Source organism: Tiliqua scincoides, chromosome 1 (assembly GCF_035046505.1).
Source record: "Tiliqua scincoides isolate rTilSci1 chromosome 1, rTilSci1.hap2, whole genome shotgun sequence".
Lineage (NCBI taxonomy): Eukaryota > Metazoa > Chordata > Lepidosauria > Squamata > Scincidae > Tiliqua > Tiliqua scincoides.
The window spans coordinates 116,651,931-116,667,355 of record NC_089821.1 but is presented as its reverse complement, the minus strand read 5'-3'; the positions used below and the strand labels follow the sequence as shown (position 1 = coordinate 116,667,355).

The window sequence follows — 15,425 nt, the reverse complement described above, 5'->3', positions numbered from 1 at the left end:
AAGTTGGGATATAAAGTGTTGACATATTTTTTAAACATTAACTATCTTGTTCTCACTCACTTTTGAGGGAGCTCAGGATAGCATGCATGGTTTTCATTTTGAACCTCATAACAACCCTTTGAGGTAGGTTATATGAGAGAGAGAGAGAGAGAGAGAGAGAGAGAGCGAGAGCGAGCGAAAGCGCGAGTGAGCGCAGCCTAGTCTACCCCAGGAACTTCATGGCAAAGGGGAACTTGAATGTGGCTCTAGCCCACCACCATAACCACTACACCACACTGCCTTCATGAGTCAGAAAAGATCTATCTTTCAAGCAATTATGAGCCACAGAGCATCTCAGTGCAATTAAACAAAAGGGCCCATGAGAGGGGGGTCAAAGGGGGTAATTTGTACCTGGATCCAGGGTCAAAAAGGGGGCCTAGAAATTTCCGAGGATCTTATGTTTTCCTATCTTACCCAGACTTGCTGCCCATGCAGGAAGCTGGCAGGGGTGGATGCTGCTGCAAGACATCTACCCTGGGCTAAGGAATGTATACAAAACACAGTGTCAAATCTGGGAGGAAACTTGTCTGTAACATTAGATCTTTGGCTTGTGGATCCACTTACCATGAAGGAGTATAGATAGGAGCTCAGGGACACAGCTGCAAGACTACAGCTGCTGCAGAAGCAAGTTTTGGTACACCCAGGGCACTTGCCATTCCAGTGTGAGCCTAAATATGATGATGCTAATCTTCTGCATGATTTTCTATATTTCAGAGATTTGAAAGAGACTTAGGAGTGTGTTGGGTTTTCCGTATTGCTATATCAAGCTGCAACGCTGCATGGCAGGGTAGACTGGGGCTCCACATTGGGAAGCCAACCCCCAACCCTGTTTCACTCCCTCCCTGCCCCACTTCTTCCCACCTTGTCACCACCCTCCCTTTGCTCTGTTCCTCTCCCCTTCCCCCCTCTTTGGGAAGGTGCCCAGAAGAAACTTTGCACCCCCCCCCATGCAATTCCTCTCAGAAGCCCTCTGAGCCCGCTTCTGCCCAGCCCCCAGGTGTACACATTTGCTCCCTGTTGCGTGGATGCAACCTGGGCAGACACGCGAATGAGGCACTGAGGGAGCCCAAGCAAGGGGTGGGGGGGAGAGCGAAGAGGGGGAAAAGCTGACGCTTCAGAACAAGCCTCTCTGAGGCAGAGGCTGCGAGGGAACTCCCCTCCCTGCATCCTGCCTGCCTGGACGGCTTCACTATCTCTCCTCCCCCCCTTATTGACGCACAGGAAAGCTACGCGCAGGCAGGCAGGGCGCGCAAAGCTGCAAGCGCCTGGCCAAGTCAGAGCGCCTCAGGTTGTGCGCGCGCCGTCGCCCCCTGATTAGGGCCAGGTGAGTGAAGCGGGGAGGCGGCAGGTGCTGCTGGGACGGGGCTTGGCTTGGCTGCCAGCGCTGAGAGCGCCTCAGGGGGAGATTCTGTAGGGAGGCCACCTGTGCCTGGGGCGCTGAGTGCCCTGAGTGTAAGGCCCCCTCCCTTTGCCCACGTGGGTCCCAACTCCTCAGAAGGTGAAGGGCAGGGGATTCCCTTAGTGCAGCAGTTCCCAACCTTTAGGAGCCAGCGGACCACCAAAGCAAAAATTGGAAGCGTCGTGGACCACATGTGGCTGTGGGTGGCCTGGCCTCTGCCCTCTCTGGTGGCCTGTCTCCCAAGGGACTCCCCTATAGACTCTCAGGGAGGACAGAGAATGGACTGCCCACAGACACAGCTGACAAGTGGCTCTGGCTGTGGGCAGTCTCCACCCTCTTTGGTGGCCTTTGGTGGAGCTTGCTTGTTCAGCAAGACACTGGAAGTGGTTGAAGGCAATTTTTTTTCCCCCTGAGACCTTGCAGACCACTTCTCAGGGTCTCGTAGACCACCTGTGGTCCCTGGAACAAGTCCCACAGGTTGGGAACAAGTGCCTTAGTGCTAGTTAACCCACGTCTGTCCTGCCCGCAGGTGTACACATTTGGTCTCCGCTGCGCATATGCAACGTTGGGCAGAAATAAAGCTGGTGCTGCAATCCTCACCACGCTTTCCTGGGAGTAGGATCCATGGACTAGAATGGGATTTAGTACTTCTGAGTAAACATGCACAGAGTGTAGGCTCTGTGTTTTGATGTCATAAGCTGTTGTGGATGGATGTGGGCCATAAAAACCATGATACCACAATAAATCATAATGCAGTCACCTGCTGTTTTTTAAATTGTAGTTAATGGTATGAGATTTGTGTTATTTGATTTATTGCTTGCATGGGTGGAAGTTTACATCTGGGGCCAAAATGATAGTTCTGAAGCCAGATGTGCACTTCCTTTTGTTTTTAGATGATTCATTTGTACATTGCGGCTGGGGCAGGTAGTAGCATCTTTGAAGAGGCATTTCCTGTGTGTGAGAAAAGGGGGGAAACCTCTTTGAAGGTGGTGCGTTGGTTTGGACTTTTTATAAGTGCACAAAAAATAACACAGGCCAACGCACATTCTGCTGCCTTAAAAGTTAGACCTGTTCTTGTGTATATTTGGGGTGCTGAGTTCGAAAATAGTATCAGTTTTGCCTGATTGGCTCTAGTTTTGGTGGTACGGCATAGTCACCTTCTATGCCGATTCAAGCAGCCATGGCGTTGGCTTCCTCACAAGGAAGCTGCTTGAATAGAAGGTGGCTATGCCATTCCCCCAAAACTGGAGCCAGTCAGGCAAAACTGATGCTATTTTGGGATTCAGCACCCCAAAAATACCCTGGATTCAGCACCCCAAAAATACCCTGAATTCATTCAAACATTGTTGGCAATAAAAAAATATAGTTTTGTTTTGTGTAATCTGTGTCTGTGTGTGTGAGAGTGGTGGTGAAATCAGCTGCCTGATGAATTAGGAGCCTCTTTAAAAAGTATATCAATTAATGTAACCAATTGGCTTAATGTTGTATCCCTAATAAATTTGTCTTTAAGGTGTCAGAAAACTCTTGGTGGGGGCTGGTGGTTCTGCCTTAAACAGCTGCATGATATACCAAAATACAACAGGTGTAGTATCGGGATGGCAGTAATGGAGTAAGTTTCACCTGTTGCATTTCTGCCTCTCATGCAGCAGTTGGGCACAAAATGTTCATGCAAGATGAACCCTATACATGAACAAAGAGTAAGGCCATATTCAGAGAGAGGGCTTATACGCAGCCTCAGATGCAATGGTTACATTTACCGGATCATCACAGGGTACTTTTTCATTCATCTGGTTTAACAGACTGTGCTGAGTGCCATGCAGATTCTGCTAGCACAAATGGCAGATTCGGGAATTACCCGGGGCCTGCCACTGTTTCACTGCCTGAATAAAAGATTGCTACTGGTTTGCATGACCCTGCCTGATGCGATACTTTTTTCTAGCACCACTTCCCACCTTGCCAGTGTTGTTATTATTAAGACTATTTATATACTGCCTGTCAAAAAGAAGTTGTTCTCAAAGCAGTTTACATAGCTGCATAAATCAATAAATGGACTCAGAGTTTTAGAACAGACACCAGCAACAGCCACTGGAAAAGATGCCATGCTGGAGTGAAGAGGGACAGTTGTTCTCCCCCTGCTAAATATAAGAGGACATCACTTTAGAAGCTACCTCTTTGGCCAGTTAGCCAGTATATCATGCATCTTTCAGCATGAGAAGTTGCTTTGTGGACATCCTGTGGCAACGTGCAAGTTAGAAGTTGTGCGATGAGCTTTTGTCAGCAAGAACCTACTGCATGAAATGTGCTGAGAAAGTTTGAGTTGTTGAAGTGGTTAAAAAAAAAACAGGTTAGCAGGCTAAAAAAAAAACCTAAAAAAAAAAAACCAGACTTCAAGAGAACAGAAACTCAAAGCACATAAGTGCAAAGCCTGAATAAAACATATGATCTGCATTTGTAGAATGATATGCAGGGGGCCCCATATCCGTGGATTCTGTCACCCATGGTTTGGGTCCATTGCCTGCCTGCACTCCCCCCCCCACCGCATGCACCCATTCCAGAGGTGAGGACAGCTGCCTTTGCCTCCAGAGGGTCCTCTGACCCCAAAGAGGCCACAGATGTCTGCTGGCAGAGGCTTCTGCTGTGCTGAGACCAAGACCTAGAGCTAAAAAAGTCACTTCCGGTTTCTTGGTGAAACTGGAAGTGACATTTTTAATGCCTCCATTGGGAGGCCTGGGAAAGCCCCAGAGCAGAAGCAGATTAGTGGGTGGGGGGTGTTCACCTCTGTCCACATACGCACCTCCTCTGCTCATCCTTTTCCTTCCACTCCCTGGATTGGAAAAGGGAGAGTGGGAGAGGAAGAAGAAATGTAGAGGGGAAAGCGCTGAGCCAGAACACTGGAGAATGGGAAGAATAGAGGCTGGCACATCATCAAGTAAGGGGGGTGCGTATTTGGCAACAAGTAATGTGGAATTCTGTTGGGCTAATAAATGAGCAGATAGCTTTGCTATTGCTTGCTAGTTCTTAAAAAAAGATTTTAGGAGGTGATCTCTCAGCCCACAATGAACACTGAAGGAACAGCATAAAAACAGATTGTCTTCTTTTTTAGTATGTCTCAATGGAGTCGGGTCCAACAACTAGAAACCAAGTTTTTGGAACAGATAGACCAAATCTATGATGACAAGTTTCCCATGGAAGTCCGACATCTATTAGCACATTGGATTGAAAACCAGGACTGGTAAGATCAATGACTTGAATGTTAGTGAGTTCACATCCAGGCAGATATTGTATGTACAGTATTATATTTGCTACTGTGTGTCAATGTAAAAAATTTTTATTATTTGGAGAACATACTTTGTTCACATAAGGCAAGCTTGCACTACTTTCTTGATTTCTTTTTCCATTCATACTTCTATTTTATACAACGGTCACAATAAAATTCTGTATCAATAATTGTTACAGCCAAAATTAATTGGAATGCCTGATTGATATTAAAGGAAATATAGCATACTGTGAATACTGTTGCCATGCATGATTTCTTATTCAATAAGTATGCCTAATTCCTACAACAGAAATTCAAAAATATACCCCAAAGTAGAACCAGATAGAAGCAAATACCCTCGGTTTACCTAGATCTTTACAAAATAGTTCATTTCCTCCCTGCCAGATCTGTCATTTGGAGCCAACTGAAACACAATTCTAGGTTGACATGTATCATTCCATCTCATTAATATAATTTTCTCTGCTATTGAAAGTGCTCTAGAAATAAATGTATTTTGTCTGTTGTTTTTTATTTTATTTCAGAAAGTATATACAATTTTCTAGCTACTATGCAAATATTATTTTGGGAGAAATGATGCAGTGATCTTCTACACTGTTTAAGTAAACTATCCCTGCAAAAATCTATTAGATGCTCACAGCACCACGCTGCATATGTAAAATCAGCATCTAATGCACCATAATGGCAAGCCAAGTCTTTCCTAAACAGTCAGTGTGCAGTCTAATATATTCTTTGGAAAAACTTGCATGGTATAAGTTTCAGTCTAATGTCTATGGGCCCAATCCTATCCAACTTTCCAGTATCAGTGCAGCTTTCCAGCAGTGCAGCCCTTAGGTGGGGGAACAAATGTTCCCTTACCTTGTGGAGGCCTCCATAACTACCCTCCTGCCACAGGATGCAGCGCAAACCCGATTGGCACGGCTACACCAGGCTGGAAAGTTGGATAGGATCTGGCCCTGTGTCACATAGGGTAGTGACATTGGATTAGAGTGAGTTGCAATCATATCCAAGATTCAAGATTCCAAGCCGTACATACCACATCTAAAGTATTTCTGTTTATCACTTCTCTAAGTATTGTAGATATTCCTGACGAAAGCTGACAGGGTATTGATAAGTCTAAAATGTCACTACTTTTAGTTTTTACAGGGATATTTTTCAGCTGCATATAATTAGTACTACATCCTGTATTCCATTACTCTTTTTAATGCCACATGTTTCTTAGAATACAAGCCTCTTTTTTAAAAACTGTTAAGATCTCTGTTGGCTTTTTCAGCCTGATCATATTTTCTCAGAAGTCCCACAAATTCAATGGAACTTTTTTTTTTCCTGAGGGACAAACTAGATGTGATCTTAAATACTAGATCTAGTTTTTCTTTTATTTTAGTAGAGTGCTGAAGGAAAAGACAAGTTCCAAAACTGGGGTGCGGAGCCTTAGTACTTTGCCCTGATCCAGTCCTAATCAAGTGCCTACCCCCTGCATGCTATTTTTTAATGGAGCTTCCATGGAAACCCTCCCCTCCACAAACTATTTGCTAAAATAAAACAAAAACTAGAAGTTTCACTTACATATTGGGGTCATGTTTGTTTGACTCTAAGGCCCAAATCCTATCCAACTTTCCAATGCTGATGCGGCCGTGCCAACAGGGTGTGCACTGCATCCTGCAGTGAAGAGCAGTCATGGAGGCCTCTTCAAGGTAAGGGAACATTTGTTTCCTTACCTCAGGGCTGCATTGCAACTGCACCTGTACTGGAAAGTTGGATAGGATTGGACCTTAAATGTGCTTGGAACTGTAAAAAAGGAACATTCATAGTGTTTCCAGATCATCCATCTAAGGCCTCATATTTCTCTTTGATCAAATTATTTTGTATGTATTTTTATCATTAATTTTTTTATCTGTGTATCATATAAAAAATCTTGCATTGCACAGGGATGCTGCTTGTAACAATGAACCTATGGCAGCCATCCTCTTGCAGAACTTATTAATAAAGCTGGATGAACATTTAGACCGTGTTTCCCAAGAGAAGAATCTCCTCTTGATACACAATCTGAAGAGAATCAGGAAAGTTCTTCAGGTGAGATTATTGTCTCCAGGATATATATTTTTTAAATAAAACAAACAGCATCTTGCTTATCTGGGTGATTAGATGTCAACCAGTACTTCCTATCGCATTATCCTATTGTGCTTGTCGGGATTTCCTTGGTAAATGGAGCTGCTTTTTGAAGGGATGATCCCTGTATTCTACACTCGAGGACTAAACTGAAAGTGTGAGGTGCTGTTTTGCAAACACAATCTGTCAGTATCTCTGTAAAGTTTGAGCCGTAGTTGGATGAGCACATCCAACTTGTGTTTTTTGATGTTTGAGACTATCATGGTAGAAAATGTCTATTCCAGTATTCATGTGAGGAAGTGGGTGGTGAGGGGAAAAAAACAGTGGCTTGCAGGTATTCGTTGGGCTGTGTGAGGTTTTTAATACACTTCCTCTTGCCGACCTAGATAAAATCATTCTAAATATATGCCAGTAGCTTCCAATGGTAATAATCTGATCTTAGACAATTCTCCAGAAAGTTGCGATCAAACTGGTTCAGGGTCATATTGTGCTGCCTGCGGCATAATGCCAAATGGCAGATCTCCAACTGCAAGCTAGGCTCACAACTTGGCAAATGTTGAGAGATTGAAATAATAGGTGCCAACTCAACAAACATTATTGGTAGGTAAACTTCAAAGCTCAGGATGACTTAGGGCCCAATCCTATCCAATTTTCCAGTACCTGTGCAACTGTGCCAATAGTGCGTACACTGCATCCTGTGGTGGGGAAGCAATTACAAAGGCCTCCTCAAGATATGGGAATATTTATTCCCTTACCTCGGGCTGCATTGCAGCTGGACCAGTGCTGGAAAGTTGAAAAGGATTGGGCCCTTAATATGGTGTAGATAACCCTCAACAAGCTTTAACCATCTTACCATATTCGCATCCAAGATGATTAGAGATTGGACCACTCCCACTTTTATCATGCATGCTTTTGAAGTTATCATTCTAACCAGCAGTAGCAGCATTGAGTTCAGAACTGTTTCCAGATTATTTAACATGAAGTATAGGGTTGTGTTCTTGGATATGTGGTATTTTAGGTAACGCTATTAAATATAAAGCATTACATATTCAATATCACGTGTTTGTATTCTATGTTAAGTAATCCAGAAAAACAAACAGCACGGTTCTAGACCAGTGGTTCCCATACTGGTGGGTCATGACCCACCAGCTTGGGAAACACTTGCCCCTGGTCCCTTAAGGAATGGGGGGGGGAGAAAAGGCAGCAACATGATCTTCAGGATAGCACTGCTACCATGGGCAGAGGGGAAGTTTTCCCACTTACTTCTACCTGTTCTGGCCTTCAGGGGGTGCGGGGAGCTCTGCAGAAGCCTCTATGGGGTTCCCCAAGCCTTAGAAAAGTTAAAAATAACGATCAGAATACGTAATGCACTCCCCCCCTCCAAGGCTGGCACAGGCAGAGGTTAGTGGAAACCCCCTTCTGTTCCTGCAGTGGCACAATCTTGGGGATCATGTCACTGCCTTCTCCCCACCCCCGCAAAGACTTAGTGTTTCCCAAATTTCCAAGGAGAAGTTTGGGACCACTGTTCTATACAACATACTTCAGTTTGCATCAGTTCACATCACAGACAGAGAAGGTACTGCAACTGCCAAGGAAGATAACTAACAGCTCTGTCTGTGCAAAGATTGGCCTGCTTAAGTTCATTTGATTTTGATGGACTTAAGTTGGCCTAATTATGCAAAGAATCAGGCTGCATAAAAAGTAAGCTTGCAAAGCAGTAATACCATATTAGTGAAAGAGGCACTACCCACTAAATGAGGAAAAGGACTGTGGCCTTATGAAGGCAAAACTAGCACTATTGACAAAGTTCTGTCAGAATGAATTGCAAAGCAAATAATTGTTTATTAAACAGAGCAGAATTAGGCTCCCCTAAATTTGTTAGAACTGAAGAACTAGTGGCCCAATCCTATCCTTCTCCCCCATTCCAGCCACACCAAAAAGACATGTACTGTATCTTTTTGGACCTGTGCCAGAGTTTTAGCTGGCGCAAGTCTGAGGAGAGAAAGGAGATGTGGAGTCTGCTGCCATAGGGGATAGGATCCAGCATGCCCCCAGATCCACCCACTCCATAAGAACAGCCCCACTGGAGCAGGCCATAGGCCCATCTAGTCCAGTTTCCTGTATCTCACAGCGGCCCACCAAATGCCACAGGGAGCACACCAGATAACAAGAGACCTCATCCTGGTGCCCTCCCTTGCATCTGGAATTCTGACATAGGCCATTTCTAAAATCAGGAGGTTGTACATGCACATCATGGCTTGTAACCCGTAATGGATTTTTCCTCCAGAAACTTGTCCAATCCCCTTTTAAAGGCGTCCAGGCCAGACGCCATCATAGCCTCTTCGCCCCCTGTTCCTCCCCTCCCCACCCTGTTCTCTATGTCATATCTATTTTTACAGTGTAAACACATATATTTATGTAGCAATAGCATAAAAATAGGTTAACCAATGTTTAGAGTTGCTGAGGAAAAGGTATAGCAGCTGCAGCAGCTTTATTTAGTACCAGTCGACATTTAAAAGTAGACACTCCAGTTCAACTGAAGTCAGTTGTGACTAAGTCCTAGTATTGAAATCTGTGACTTGTAGCACAGTCTTATGCATGTTTACATAGAAGTAAGCCCCACTGTGTTCAGTGAGACTTACCCTCAGATAAGCATGTTTAGAATTGCAGCCCAAGTGAAGTCATAGCTATCTTGAGCCAGGCAAGGACAATAGGCACTTTCTCTGTGTGGTGGCCTATAAGGAACCAATGCAAAAGAAGGACTAATGAAATACCTTTCAGATGGACCAGGGAGTGGGTGTTTGATAGGAAATAAGAAAGTGTGCATGAAGCAGGTCAGCACAGGAGGAAGATGTGGGGATGAAGTGAAATAAATTTTGCTGTTGAGCTCTATGGTAATGCATATGCTTTTTCATACATAAGGTTCTAGGATCAGTCCTTGGCATCGCAAAAATAGCCTTAGTAACAGAGCAGGCAAAGAACTTTGTCTGAGACCTTGGAAAGAGTCTACCTGTTCGGGTAGACAGCTAGCTAGGCTAGATTGACCAATAGTCTGATTCCGTATAAGGTTGCTTCATATATGTAATTACGTTCAGTGTTTACGAATAATCACCCACATCTTTGGAGGGTTGGTGTCTAGGGCATGTAAGTAGATGACAGGCAAGCAATGCAACTCACTGATAAGGGAGTTAAGAATAATAGGAATTGTCTGTAGTGACTACAAGGTTACGGTCAGCAAGACTGAATGTTTGGCAATATGTTTGGACTATGCCTGACCTGTTTCTATATGCCTGGCCTGTTTCTGATATACTCTCTCATTGTTTTCAGGGAAAATATCAGAGTAATCCTATGCATGTAGCAGTTATTGTTTCAAACTGCTTAAGAGAAGAAAGGAGAGTATTGGCCTCAGCCAGCATGCCTGTACAGGTAACTTTCCTTTGGGTTTACTGAGGTTTTGGTTTTCTTCAAGATACAGAGGCCACAGTCCAGCACAATTTTAGGTGCTTATCAGACCATTGATTTTAACAGGCTTAAGCGCATCTAACTCTATGCTGGATTGTGGCCATTGGCTGCAGTCTTGAAACCCATCCTTGACACATGTTTAGTTACAACCAAAACTGAGATTGTAGGCAAGTTGCATACTCCCCAATATTTCACAGATGGAAGCTGGGACACTCTTATGTATTTGTAATACCTTTGTCCTCTGATCAGGGCATGTTGCTTAATCCAGTGTTTCTCAAATGTTTTGGTCTCCGGAACTCTTTGCACTCCTGAAATGAGCTTGGGGAGCTCTACCAGTGCGTTCACCGAGTCTTGGGGAGCCTCAGAGCATGTGTGGTGTGGTGCAGTGCCAAACCCAACATCAAATACTGAAACAGAAACAGAACAGGAAGAAAATGAGGAAAGAGAACCACAAATAGTTGGGGTGCTCCCATAACTGATGCCTTTGACTACACTAGTCACCTTTGTAATGGAAACTGTGACATTGGAAGCATTGATAGTTATGCCAGTTCTCAAATCAGATGTGAGAATGTGAGAGCTTTGGAACCAGCTAGTCTGTATACCTATGTCTGCTTCATGAGCACCCTTGGATAATTGTCCATTTCATGATTTTCCCACAGAAGTGACTTGTATGAGGGATCTCACATAAATGGCAACTTTAAAAATGCAGGTTATTTTAAGAATAAAGTGACTATGAAGCTAAAGAATCTGCTCCTTTATCTGCTCTTTGAGTTAAGTTGTCATGAGCAGCCCTATCCTAACTAAATTCCTGTGCAGCGATGCAGCAGTGCCAGTGTGGGCTGCACTGCATCCTATGAGGGATTTTAAGCTGCTGGAGGTCTCCTCAGCGTAAGGGAACATTTGTCCCCTTGCCCCAGAGTAAGCCCAGCAACCACAATGGGTCAACTCAGTTCTGCGTCAGCGATATTGCTGGCACAAAACTGAGTTGGTCGGCCCAGGTAGATCAGACCAGGGAAGGATGTTTGGATTTGGCATACACTACCTTTGCCAAACTTGCCCCCTCCCAGTCTTGATCTGTCCACCCTGCCCCATCTCCTCCCTGTTCTGCCTCTTTTCCAACCATGTCCAACCCTTCCGTGCCCTCTCCTCACCCTGTTCTACCCCATGTGCAGGGCTTACCTGTTCTTTTGGGGTCAGCCTGAGCCAGTGAAATGCACGCCGGCTCAGGCTTTGAATAGGATTGGTCCTTAATGTTCGGTTTTAAAAAAAACTGTGTTGCTGAACTCATCTCAAATTGTTTTTCAGGGCCCGCTGGAAAAGTCATTACAGAACTCCATGGGTTCAGAAAGACAAAGAAATGTGGAGCACAAGGTGTCTGCTGTTAAGAACAGTGCACAGGCAAGTCATTACTAGTCATTGAGAGCCAGGGTGGTGTAGTGGTTTGGGTGGTGGACTTAGACCTGGAAGATCCTGGTTCAAATCTCCCCTCAGCCACAAAGCTTCCTGGGTGACCTTGGGCCAGTCACTTTCTCTCAGCCTCACCTACCTCACAGGGTTGTTTTGAGAACAAGAAGGAGGGGAGGAGCAGCTGTGTAAACCGCCCTGAGCTCTTTGGAGGAAGGGCAGTATAAAAATGTGAAAAAATAAAAATAAATTACAGGTTATCACTTGTGAATCACATACTAGGAATGCTTCATAGAGGTTAACCTGTATGAGCTTGCTATACAGATCGATCAAGGCTGAGTGTGTGCATACAGTGGAATCAAGTGGAAGCAAGTGACGGAGTGGACTGTACCACTTAGGACCACTGATGACGGATGCCAGTTTTGAATGCTCCCCCGCATTAAAAAAACACACAAAACAACAGTTTTTGAAAATAGAAAATTAGCACATCAGGGAAAGAGTTCTAGCATATCACTTTGACATCTCTGCTGATTTTCTATTTGTGGAAAATTTTTAGCATTGGCAAGCATGCCCCCAATATGCAGTCCATTCTAGAACCTCAGACATGGCATACAGAGATTTGACTACTTTATCCTGATGTATATGTGGAGGCTCTTAGAAGCAGAAGGAGGGACAGAAGTTTAGGTAGAACTGCCCTCAGTCTCTCTCTCTCTCTCTCTCTCTCTCTCTCTCTCTCTCTCTCTCTGTCATCCATGCACTCCTGTCCCACAGATTAAGGCTGCAATCCTATACACATTTAACTGAGAGTAAGCTCCATTGACTATAATGGGACTTCCTTCTGAGTAAACATGTTCTGTAACCCACATAATCTAAACAAGGGGTGCGAAACTCATAACAGGATGGAGCATCAAATTCCTAATTCAGGAGAGGACTAGAAGTCTTGTATATCTATGTTACTCCCTTTTTAATTTGATATAAAACCATCCATTTCACTTCAATTAGGCAATAATTGGACAAAAACACGGCAAATGGTTTCTGAAGCTCTCTCAATTTGCCTGTTCATATTCATAGCTTGAATAGCAATGATAATAGCATATTTTTATGCATGCACATCTCCAAGAGTATTCCTCACCAGCCATCAAAAACAGGAGCGTGAATCCTTACACACCAAGATGGTGATGATGGAGCATATAGTAGCAGCCATGCTGTGTCTACCACCTTGTCCTGTTAAAAGCATCAGTTTCCTCCCCTTGAAAATGGTTCTGTTATTTCTGCAGAGCGTGTCATGGGACATATTGAAAACTCCTAAAAGGCCTCTAGGTCAGTGGTTCTCAAACTTTGAGGGAGCTTTACTCCCTCAGTAAGTTCTTGCAGGGGAGGGCTAGGGCAGCGACGCGATCCCCAGGATCACACCACTAAGGGGGGGTGAGGGGGGTGCTTGTGACTTACTTTATGAAGACAGGGCTGCAGCAGGCTGCAGGAGGTGCAGGGAGCCCTGCACAGTCCTCTGCAGCGCAACCTGAGGCTTGGAACTTTCAGAGATAGTGGGCGCAAAGCACCTCCTGCAAAACAGAAGTGCTTTGCGCCTGCTTTCTCTGAACGTTTCAAGCCTCAGGGAGCACCACAGAGGGCTGCGTAGGGCTCCCCACACCTCCTGCTGCAACCCTGTCTTCATAAAGTAAGTCACAAGCACCCCTCCTCGACCCCCCCATATGGGCGCAATCCTGGGGATCACTTCCCTGTCTCCCCCCTTCCCCTGCCCCTTAAAGAGATATTAATAATAATAATACAGATATTTATATACCGCCTTTCTTGGTCGTCAGATTTCTTCTCAGACTTTATTCAAGGCGGTTTACATAGGCAGGCTATTTAAATCCCCGTAGGGATTTTTACAATTGAAAGAAGGTTCTATCTTTCAAGAACCACAACATTTCAGATGTTTCTTTCTGATCTGGTTTCACATTCTGGCCTCCATCCTCCCACGCTCAGAGCAGATGGAATAACTCGGCTCACCTTGTCAGCTGCTTCAAGGTCGCACGGTGCCGGTGGCCTCGAACTGGCGACCTGTGGATGTTATCTTCAGGCAAACGGAGGCTCTACCCTCTAGACTAGACCTCCTGCCCTTGGGGGAACCTTTACACGAACTGGTGGGTCGCAACCCACCAGTTTGAGAACCACTGCATGTTTGAGACTTTGGACCTAGACCAAAGTGTGCCAAGGTAGAAAGCAGGAGGAAATGGTCAAAATTTAATAGTAATGCCTACTTTGTTGACAGCAGTACAAACAATACTGCAACTGTTCTTTTTTATTCAAGTTCAAAAAATTGTAAAAGTTTTTACAGATCCTCAGGAAAGGAAAAAGTTTAAACAATGGTAAAAAAGTAATCAATAGAACTGTATTCTGTTCTTATGCTGGTGATGTTGGGTATGTACGAGTAATAAGCATGAGGCAGAAAAGCTCACACACTTGGGGCATGGCCTCATGTAGTGAATGTGGGAGGCAGCCTCAAGAGAAGCTATCTTTCATTGAGAGAGGACCACATCTTCTGGAGAAATATGATTGTTAATTCCCTGTTATTCCAGAAGTCAATGTTACATCTACTTCTATACATATATCTATAAATCTATCTCAATTTGAACAACAGATGACTGAACATGATGTCAAATATTTAGAAGACTTGCAAGAAGAGTTTGACTTCAGGTATAAAACACTGCAGAGCATAGGTAAGCATTCCATAAGACATTGTGGAAGACGATGGTTGGCTTTTTGATCTTGTATGTGTGCTTACAGAACCTGTGTAACTGTAGCCGCTGATGGTGAAAAATGTCTATGGAAAATTACAGTCCAAACCCTTGCTTTTGGGGAGTGTATGTTGGGGGGTTAAGTTAAAAAGTCCAGCTGCTCTATTTAAACATATTTGATTAAAAGTAAGTTATTTAGGGCTTATTCCCAAAGAAGTGTGCACAAGACTGCAGTGTTAATATATTCTTAATTACTAGGGCCACAATCCAATAAAACCTTATCAACATGAAGTTCAGTAGAAAGCAATGAAATGAGACTTAGGGCCCAATACTCACCGGCCCTAGTTCTAGCACTGAGCTCCGGTGCTGGTGCTAGGTGTCACAAACATGCTGTGAGGCATATCTGTGGACCCTGAGAAGAGGGGCCACCAGAGCTAGGCCAGCGTCAGTCAGTGCTGGGCCTCAGCACTGCATGAATGGCTGGCCGGTGTTCCTCCAGCACCAACCAGCGGTAAGTCTTCACAGGGTAGGGTTGAGGTGGGGAGTGGGCAGAATGGGGTAGAGGGAGGGGAGGATCGGGCCCAGGAGTGGGGCAGAGATGGCAGCAGACACTGCCACCATATCCTCACCTCCCTGCTCAAAAGCAGACACAGATCTGAGGAGACCCATTGGCGCCAGGGCTGTATTACACAGGGAGACTCCTGGTACTAGCCTGGAACCCATTGGATCCTGCGGTAGTCATTTCAGCACCGCTGCAGCCCTGGGTGCTCTTGGGCTTAGGATTGGGCAGTCCATAGCACTTAACTTGAATTATGTGAAAAAATGTACTGTGTATGACTTTAGGGCCAGAGCAGGCACAATATACAATTCATGTAAATGTCTCCCATCTTTTTTCTTTTCTTTTTTTTATTTAACCTAAGCAGTCCCACAAGGCTGAAGTCAGGAGAAGAATGGTAGGGGTGGAGAAGGTGCAATACCCTTTTGCTGTTGTTTTTCC

At 44.6% G+C, this 15,425-nt stretch overlaps 1 protein-coding gene across 1 annotated transcript in view; it reads left to right on the top strand.

Annotated features, from left to right (window-relative positions):
- Nucleotides 1–1,305: 1,305 nt before the first annotated feature.
- The window catches only part of STAT4 (signal transducer and activator of transcription 4), a 46,268-nt gene continuing 32,148 nt past the window's right edge, over nucleotides 1,306–15,425 (top strand). The window contains exons 1-6 of the mRNA XM_066635671.1: nucleotides 1,306–1,363; nucleotides 4,542–4,670; nucleotides 6,641–6,785; nucleotides 10,149–10,247; nucleotides 11,589–11,681; nucleotides 14,332–14,410. Of these exons, the coding sequence (XP_066491768.1) occupies nucleotides 4,543–4,670; nucleotides 6,641–6,785; nucleotides 10,149–10,247; nucleotides 11,589–11,681; nucleotides 14,332–14,410 (544 nt within the window). The 5' untranslated portion in view covers nucleotides 1,306–1,363; nucleotide 4,542. The remainder of the gene's footprint in view (nucleotides 1,364–4,541; nucleotides 4,671–6,640; nucleotides 6,786–10,148; nucleotides 10,248–11,588; nucleotides 11,682–14,331; nucleotides 14,411–15,425) is intronic.